Source organism: Mustela lutreola, chromosome 12 (genome assembly GCF_030435805.1).
Source record: "Mustela lutreola isolate mMusLut2 chromosome 12, mMusLut2.pri, whole genome shotgun sequence".
Taxonomy (NCBI): domain Eukaryota; kingdom Metazoa; phylum Chordata; class Mammalia; order Carnivora; family Mustelidae; genus Mustela; species Mustela lutreola.
Window position 1 is genome coordinate 42,608,226 of NC_081301.1, and position 9,831 is coordinate 42,618,056.

General features: G+C 40.4%; 1 protein-coding gene across 1 annotated transcript; it reads left to right on the forward strand.

The window, feature by feature from the left end:
- The first annotated feature begins 1,167 nt into the window (after nt 1-1,167).
- LOC131812897 (large ribosomal subunit protein uL23-like) lies at nt 1,168-1,638 on the forward strand. Its single transcript, XM_059142869.1, has one exon. The coding sequence runs from the start codon at nt 1,168-1,170 to the stop codon at nt 1,636-1,638; it is 471 nt and encodes a 156-aa protein (XP_058998852.1).
- The last annotated feature ends 8,193 nt before the right edge of the window (nt 1,639-9,831 follow it).

Genomic DNA, 9,831 nt, shown 5'->3' on the forward strand with positions numbered 1-9,831 from the left:
CCTGTGTTTCCTCCCCCTGCTCACACACTCTCTCTCAAATAAATAAATAAAATCTAAAAATAAACATAAATGCAATGGAAAGAGGTGACAATGTTATGGTCATTTTACAGGTGAATAAAATTAAGCTCAGAGAGATTATGTGTCTTGTCTGAATTCTTAGACCTGGGAAGCGTATAGCTCCATCCCACGTCTCCCCATTCCTTTCTTTTTTATCCAGATATGTGACAAGTGCATGCTAGATGCCACGCACCTTACTACTGGGTAGATAAGATAGTTTTTTGGTTTTTTTTTACGATTTATTTTATTTATTTATTTGACAGACAGAGATCACAAGTTGGCGAGAGGCAGGCAGAGAGAGAGGAGGAAGCAGGCTCCCCGCAGAGCAGAGAGCCCGATGCGGGGCTCGATCCCAGGACCCTGGGATCATGACCTGAGAGCTGAAGGCAGCAGCTTACTCCACTGAGCCACCCAGGTGCCCCAGATAAGATAGTTTTAATCACATTTGGATTAAGTCTGGAAGTGGGAAATGGCTGTGTGAACAAATGCAATAAAATATGACTGGCGCTTTGTCCAGAAGTCTCTACAAAATACAGAGGAGACTTGAGGAGGGGAGAAGTCAGTTTTATGTGGGTTAGGCAAAGAGAATTAGAGAGTTAGCACTGAGCTCAGTCTATAAGATGGATATTATAAGGAAAACCCTTATAAGAAAGGATCATCAAAGCAGGGTGAACACAGATCGAATTATACAGCCTGGTAGATGCTGGAAATAGCAAGCTACTTCTGGCATGGAATGGGTGGGGCGGCTTGACAGTAGGGCTGAAAACAGAAATTTCAAAGGCCAGATCATGAGCCCCTGGCATTGCAAAACACCCAACTCTTGATTTTTGGCCCAGGTTGTGAGCGCACGGTCATTAGATAGAGCTCCGAGTTGGGTTCCACAATTAGCATGGAGTCTGCTTAGGACTTTCTCTCCCTCTGCCACCACCCTACCTCCACGCTCTCTCTATCTCTTTCAAATATATAAATAAGTCTTTGGGAAAAAAAAGATCCTCTCCCTCTCCCTCTGCCCATCCCTATCCCCACTGCTACTTGCTCACGTGTGGTCTCTCTCAAAAAAAAAAAAAAGAAAGAAAGAAACAAAGAAACAAAAAGAGCCCTTTTACAAAGATGGTGCCGAAAGCTAAGAAGGAAGCCCCTGCCCCTCCCAAAGCCGAAGCCAAAGCAAAGGCTTTGAAAGCCAAGAAAGCAGTGCTGAAAGGCGTCCACAGTCACAAAAAAAAGAAGATCCTCACATCACCTACATTCCGACGACCCAAGACTCTGCGTCTCCGAAGGCAGCCCAAATCCCCTCGAAAGAGCGCCCCCAGGAGAAACAAGCTGGATCACTGTGCCATCATCAAGTTCCCCCTGACTACTGAGTCAGCCATGAAGAAAATAGAAGACAACAACACACTTGTGTTCATGGTGGATGTCAAGGCCAACAAGCACCAGCTCAAACAGGCTGTGAAGAAGCTCTATGACATTGATGTAGCCAAGGTCAACACCTTAATCAGGCCTGATGGAGAGAAGAAGGCATACGTTCAACTGGCCCCTGACTACGATGCTTTGGATGTTGCCAACAAAATTGGGATCATCTAAACTGAGTCCAGCTGGCTAAATCTAAATACAGTTTTTCGTGATAAAAACAAAAAAGAAAGAAAAGAAAAAGAACCTGTAGAGATAAATTGTGGTGGGGGCAGGGAGAGAGCAACGATAGGAAAAGGGGAAAAGGGAGGCCGGTTAAGATTTGACAAGGTCTAGGTCAAGAGAAAGTGGAGGTGTGAAGAAAGACTACAAGGGTGGGGTGGGAGAGAGGAGAAAACATTAAACGGACGGGAAAGAGGAAGAAGGTGCCGAACTTGTAACACCGAGTGTTTGGAGAGAGAAAGACACAGGAAACCTAGGGTGACTTCTGGGTTTTTATGACTTTTGACTCTAAATTCAATACTTCTGAAATGTTAAGTTTCCCCACCTTCTTTAAAAAAAAAAAAGTCTTTTATTTGATACAAACATGCCTTGTATCATGCATGTTTAACATGCATGTTTAACATGCCTTCTCTGCCAGCTAAGACAAACTCACCAAAGATTATTCATATTTTAAGTTATTTTTAAAAAGAAAATAACACGCTTTTTTATCTGACAAACTGTTGTTTAGAAGACAATGAAACTCTTTACCTAAAGTGATCAGCATAATGTGCTCTACTGAGATAAAAAGCACATTTCCAACTTGCCTCTGGCAGGACAGATATCTATCTAAGCAGAAAAAGAAGACAGGTTTTAACAAACAGAATTTTTTTTTTTGCAATTTAAGTTTCTAGTAAAGGAAAAATATTAGTACTCTATTTTAAAAGACAGTTCTCTGTCTGAGATCCTCAGAAAATGTTGACTAATAATTCTCTTTACATTCAGACCTATCTTGACATGCCCTACCACCAACAGAAACATGGTATATATGGAAGCTCAATTTCTATTCTCAGATGCTCAAGAAAGAACTTCAGATTCAAGTCTGAGATTTGACTTGAAAGACGTGATCTTAACATACAAGAGACAGCACCTAAGAAAAAACATTTTAAACTTATATTTAAAGACTTTTCAGGGTGCCTGCATGCCTCAGTCAGCTGGTTGTCTGACTCTTGATTTCAGCTCAGGGTATGATCTCATCCAGATCCTGACATGGAGCCTGGTGCAGAGCCTGCTTGGGATTCTATCTCTCCCTCTCCCCCTCCCCCACTCATATGTGCGTGCTCTCCCTCTAAAATAAATAAATACTGTTTAAAATAATTTGGCTCTAGGGGGAAAATGTCTGTGACATTTTTACATTAATTGTTCCAAGAACCTACATAGGATAGCTTCCATATACATCCAGTCCTCATCTCAGCTTCCTTCTCCATGTTCCCTCTCTCTTGCCCATTTCATCATTCTTACTGCTTTGGGGATGTACAGAAAGCCTCTAACCTAAATATCTGGGGGAGAAGTGATTTGAGATTCCTATTAGCTTAATGTGTCACGTAAAATGTGCTACGTGTGGAGAACTATCAAAGAAAAGGTGTTGACCACGGACTGCCTTGGTGAAAGCACTACCATGAACGGCATTTGGGAGAACCGTGTCCCATACTTTACAGATTCAAGAGATAGATCCTTACCACCACGGTGAAGAGTTTAGAGGGGCTAGGTAACACAATGCATCACACACCAGAAAGTGATGGAATTGGGAGTCACACACAGCTCTGTGACTCCAAAGATGAGGAAATGCACAGCCATTCCTAATTCCAGTGAACTTCCCAACACTAACCTTTTGGGGGGAAATTTTACAAATACCATCTAAGTCTGTTTGTTTGGGGGTTTTTTGCAGGCATAAATGTGGAAAATAATTTTTATTTATGTGCATGTATCCTTAATTGGCTATCCTGCTTATTTATTTCGGGATGCAAAGGCACATTCACTTATTAAACCTCCGGGTGTTTTCACAAATTGGCAAAGGAAACAGAAATAATGGACATCACACGCTTCTTGCAATAGCCAGCAATTAATGGAAAGGGCTCTCCTAGCCGTAGTTAACTCAGCTGTAAACTCATATCCTTTCCATCTAACTCCAGAAGCAAATTTCTGAGTAAACAAATGAGTTAATTTGCTCTCTGAGTTAAAGTGGACCGAAGAGAGGCAATTCTCTATTGAGCAAGTAGTGCTGGAGTTTGTTAATGACAACCTTAAAGTAGCCAACATTATGGTCTCATATGATAAATTTCAGTCTACTGATTTTAAATTGCAGACTACTAAAAATCAATTGCTTAGCAGGAAAAGACTGTCAGCAGAAAATATGAAGGTGGGAAGGAGACAGCATATTTTTAAAACATATTGATATAATTCAGCCACTTCTAGAGATACAGCTTACTTAGATCAGATGAGCTACTTCCCCAGCCATGCTTCTTACCTTTGTAGATACATTTTGTGTATATCATGGAAGTTGTAGGTTATTAGAGGATATTATAGGAATCATATAACTTGCAGAAGTTGCAGGATGCTAATAGATGTTATAATGTGTTGTAGGATGGTATATAAGTCATAGAATGTGCCAGGAGTTAGAAGAATTAACTTAAATAGGGAGGAATATAAGACGAGGGATGTGGACAGAATCTGACCAGGAGAATGGGGATGTCTCAAGAAGGGATAGTGTTTCCTATTGATGCTCTAACAATCACAAACTTAGTGGTTTAAAACAGTTCAAATATATTTTCTCAGTCTCCAAAGGTCAAAAGGCTATGTGGGTTGACCTGGGGTCCTCTCCCTAGCGTCTCACAATATCCAAATCAAAGTCTTGGTAGGGCTGTATTCCTTGCTCAAGGTGCTGGGAAAGAATCTGCTCCCCAAGCTCATTTAGGTTGTTAACCGAATTCAGCTTCTTGTGGTTGTGGGACTGAAGTTCCCCTTTCTTTCTTTCTTTCTTTCTTTCTTTCTTTCTTTCTTTCTTTCTTTCTTTCTTTCTTTTTAGATTTTATTTATTTATTTGAGAGAGAGAGAGAACACAAGCAGGGGAGCAGCAGGTGGAGTGAGAGGGAGAAGCAGACACGTTGCTGAGCAGGGAGCCAGATGCAGGACTTGATCCCAGGATCCTGGGATCATGACTTAAGTCAAAGGCAGACGTTTAACCACTGAGCCACCAGATGCCCCTAAAGTCTTCATCTTAATTACATCTGCAAAGTCCTTTCTGCTGTGTCACATAAGGACAGCATGCCATCTGAGGCAAAGTTCACTGGGTACCACAAGTCTGCCTACCCGCAGCATCATTTTTCCCTGAGGCACCAAGCTCACGAATACTCTGCAAAAGAATGTGGCTGCCAAAACCACCAGGCTATTTTCCGAATTTTGTGAGTCAGAGGAGAAAACCCTATGCAGAAGCACCTCTTTCTTCAGAAGGCAGCCAAATCAACTTGGTTTACACCAAACTGTTTTGAGTTCTGAAAGACAGGCTACTTAAAAGTAGTGTATAAACCAAGAGACAACACATTGGTCTTATTTTTAAGGCAATGCCATCAGAAAACCTTGATGGTGGGTTTAGTAAAAATAATAGCTATCATCTGTGCCAGGGAGTATGTAGCCTCTAATATAGACAGTGTGAACACTCCCTTCCTATCCATTTTTTGATAGAACGGAGTACAACTCTTCCTTCCGGACAATGGAAAAATACATTCCAGTGCCATCGGTAATGAAACATGCAGTACCAACTCAATAATTCCAGCCAATATTCCCCGTGCCCATGAAAGCTTTCCACATACGATAGTGTAAACTAAACTTATGTGTGCAAAACGTGGAATTAGATTGTGCCTGGCAGGGTTCATTGCCGCCACAGAACTGCAGAGCAGGGCAATCACCAACTGTTGTCACAAATCTCAGATCTGCTTTGACATCACAGTTGGCAAATTATAGTTCATCAGCAGACACAGCTCACTGGTCCCTGCTCATTCATTTTCTGATGCAATAAAATCATTTCCCAGCAAGAATACAATTGCATGAGAGTTGCTTCACAGTGAGAACTGTCCAACACAGTACTTAAACTCCAGGGGGTTATATAAATACAAATAAAGTCAGAATTTTAAAAATTCTTTGAGTTAATATTTAAAGAGCTAGGGCACTTCACATCCCTGGACAATCAAAATAATAAGTTGGTAAAGTACAGAAGTTCTTTCTTCCTAAGGGTGTTTCACACTCATCTTAATGACAATGATTTTGTATTTTAGATGTAGATCAAGCCTAATGACAATGATTCAAATCATTAACAAATGTATTTACCCCCCTCTGGAAATAAATTCAAAGCATACAGAATTAAAGCCAGTTTTAAACACAAGAGTTGAGGTGCTGTGACTTAGGTTTTGTTTTGAAGTTACCAAATTAATTTTGGTACAGACAGGACCCCCAATACAATTTCCTACCTTCCTTTTAACTACACTTTTAGAGAATAGAAAATGGTAGCCATAATAACATAGTCTGTATCCTTCTGTGCTTTCTAGTGGGTTCCTTATATTGATAACTGCTTTTGGAGTCTAACAGTCCCTGAACTTCAGAATGAATTTTGAATGCTTGTAATTTTTAATATCCTTCAGAACATTTCCCTGTGCTACACTGTTCCTTTAAAAAGAAGTAGTTGATTAGATGATTTAGGATATAAAATATTTATACAGCTTTCCTTCTAACTAAAAATAGGAGAAACTGGGGCTTCTGTGATTTTTAGCATGTCATACTATGAGTATAAATATAAGAAAGACTACTTATAAACCTAGGTTTAAATAATAGGTAAAGCATATTATTTTGAGTAATATTCCATTGCATATATGGACCATATCTTCTTTATCCATTCGTCTGAATCTTGGAACACTGCATCAAAAACTAATGATGTATTTTATGGTGACTAACATGACACGATAAAAAAATTTTTTTAAAAGCACATTATTTTGTATCAGATAATAAAAGTTTGATTTTAAGTCACTCTACTATCTGAGTAAAAAATGAATTCAGTAAAAATTCAATCAACTTTTTATTTAAAATCTGCCAAATGGAAGATCTCTAATGGAAAACTGTGTGACCTTTAACATAGTTTAACAACCAACAATAAAACCTTATTTTCATTCTCTGTTCTACATATTACTTCAGAAATTTTTCAATGACAATAATTTCATTGAAAGGGTCCTAATATATCCTATATTCAAATTCATTAAATGTCATGTATCACTTGTACAGCCTTTCTTGACATTATTTTCAAAATATTGCTTGCATCAAATCCCTCTTTTCTGCACACACTCAAATTCATACTACGGCTGTTACAGAAATAGCTAATTTACATATAGATTAAAAATTACCTTGAAGCCCATTTACACCCTGATGAGTTAAAGACAAAGTAACTCAAAAGCTGATCGCTGGCTTCCATTAAACTCACCTATCATGAAACATTACACTAGTCCAAATACAGGTTTCAGCTTCACAGCTTGGATCCTAAACCATGAGACAGGATGAGGGCAGCTCCACAGACACAGCCAAATTCAGATATTTTGTCTATTTCTAGTGCAGGTCAGGAGACACTATCCCTTAAACTGACTCACTTCTTTGCTTGTTCTTTATGTTTCCTCCAGTGCTCATTAACAGTAGCTGTTTTAAGTCAAATCAGTTAGCTGGCCATTGGCAATCTAGCCAATTTTACTTAGACTTGAGGAAAGGATGTTCTTTTTTTTTTTTTTTAAGGAAAGATTGTTCTTTCAAAATGACTGAGAAGTTTGAAGTCTTACTGGAAGCCAAGTGTGACAGCTCTGGTCCACTGACCTGTTTGCCTGCCCATCTACTGGACTTTAGCATTATATGATTGCTGCCAATAGAATAGGTTTTCTACGATTTCCAGGAAGTAGAAGTCCACTCACAGTGGACATCTCATTCAATGAGCCTGCTATGCCCAAATTTCCCTTAAGCTGCCCTACTCATGTCAGCTACTTAATACCATTCTTTTTTTTTTTTTTTTTTAAGATTTTATTTATTTATTTGACAGAGAGAGATCACAAGCAGGCAGAGAGGCAGGCAGAAAGAGAGGAGGAAGCAGGCTCCCCGCTGAGCAGAGAGCCTGATTCGGGGCTCGATCCCAGGACCCCGAGATCATGACCTGAGCCGAAGGCAGCAGCTTAACCCACTGAGCCACCCAGGCGCCTCTCATATCAGCTATTTAAAGGGCAGGACTTGGTGGCCAGATTAGTACTCTATGACTCTGCCCCCACCCTAGCCACAAATACTAGATAAAAAAATGGAAAATTTGGGCGCCTCGGTGGCTCATTGGGTTAAAGCCTCTGCCTTCGGCTCGGGTCATGATCCCAGGGTCCTGGGTTTGAGACCCGCATCAGGCTCTCTGCTCAACGGGGAGCCTGCCTCCCCCTCTCTATCTGTATGTCTCTCTGCCTACTTGTAATCTCTGTCTGTCAAATAAATAAATAATATCTTTTAAATTTAAAAAAATGGAAAATTTTCCCTATGCCTATAAATCTACTGGCATGTTGCCAGTTAGATTCTATCTCTCTTGAGAATTTAAACTACCATGCATATAAATTGTGGTCAAGAAAAGCTGAAAAGCCACAGAGAGATGAGATCAGAGTTGGTGTCAAGGAAAACCATGTTGTTCATAAGAAGCAGGGGCTATGGATCAGCAGGTTAAAGTATCCGGTAGAAAAGAGAATGAAGGACACTGGCAGGGAATGATAGAGCAGAAAGATACTATACTACAGAGACATGGCAAAGGAGAAAGGAAAACCGAGTAAGATCCAAAGAAACAGAGACAGAGAATTCTTGAGTTCCCAATGGCTTCCCAGCTCCTGGTCCAGCCCCCATGAAGCTTAGCCACATTTCCTATCTTCAGTTAAGTGATATAACCTTCTCCATATCTCTTTTTTACTGGAACTGATATGAATACCTGTTGTTTCTAAGCAAACACACTCTTAGTAAAATGCCATATTAAAGGACATTTTTTTTCAAGATACAGCATTAGATCAACTAGCCTATATCTGGATTTAAGAGAAGGAAAGAAAGAAAAAAGGGGGGGTGGTAGAAAAGGGGAACAATTTCTGAGCATCACGAAAGGATTCTCTGACCTAACACACCCAACATAAGGAGCTATTAAAAAGACCCTCTGTCTACTTTCTTTTCATGAGAAAGTATCATATACCTAAATGTTTTCACCTCTGACAATTTCTAAAGAACTCGGGGTAAGGAGACATGTTTGCATTTTTTTTTAAAGATTCTATTTATTTTTTTATTTGACACAGAGAGCACAAGGGGGGGAGGAGGAGGGTAGCAGGGAGAGGGAGAGGGAGAAGCATGCTCTCCACTGAGCAGCGCGCCTGCTGTGGGGCTCCATCCCAGAACCCTGAGTCCAAGGCAGATACTTAACCAACTGAGCCACCCAGGTGCCCCTACATGATGGCAAGTCTTGGAGACGAATGATTCTGAAGCTTGTTCCATACTTGGCATTTACATTTTGGCATTTATTCAAGAGACTTCAGCCTCCTTCCTCTACATCCATTGTACTCCTTTTGCCTAATGGCATCTTTCCACCCAATTCATATGCTGATGATCCTGAGTCTTAATTGTCCTGTTGTCTCCAATTTTTGTCTTTCTAAACCTTACCAGAGAAAGTATTTCCTCTTATCCTTTTATGAACTAGGACAAGCTTCCAGTTTCCAGAAATACGGGCAAACACTACAAAAGAAATCGCAGTAGATCCGGACTACTGCCAGAGTCTGCCAATTTAAACATCAACTAGATAAAAAGAAAGAGAAAAGACAATGGCTCCTTTCTACCAGAAGAACTTTGATCAAATGGTTGAATTACAAATGGGGGGTATTTATTTGACGCAAAAATAGATCAAATTACCAAATAAACAAAACAAATACAACAAAAAAATTTAATTTTTTTTTAAAGATTTTATTTATTTATTTGACAGAGAGAGGGAGAGCAAGCACAGGCAGACAGAGTGGCAGGCAGAGTCAGAGGGAGAAGCAGGCTCCCTGCCGAGCAAGGAGCCCGATGTGGGACTCGATCCCAGGACGCTGGGATCATGACCTGAGCTGAAGGCAGCTGCTTAACCAACTGAGCCACCCAGGCGTCCCAAAAATTTAATTTTTTTAAAGATTCTATTTATTGGAGAGAAAGCAAGCAAGAGAGAGAGAGAGAGAGAGGGAGCACAGGTCGGGGGAGGTTAGGGGATAGGAAGGAACAGACTCCCGGCTGAGCAGGTAGCCTGGCATGGGACTCGATCCCAGGACCCTG

Excerpts from the sequence above, each read along its gene's own strand:
- LOC131812897 (XM_059142869.1), top strand. The coding sequence starts at position 1,168 with ATGGTGCCGAAAGCTAAGAAGGAAGCCCCTGCCCCTCCCAAAGCCGAA.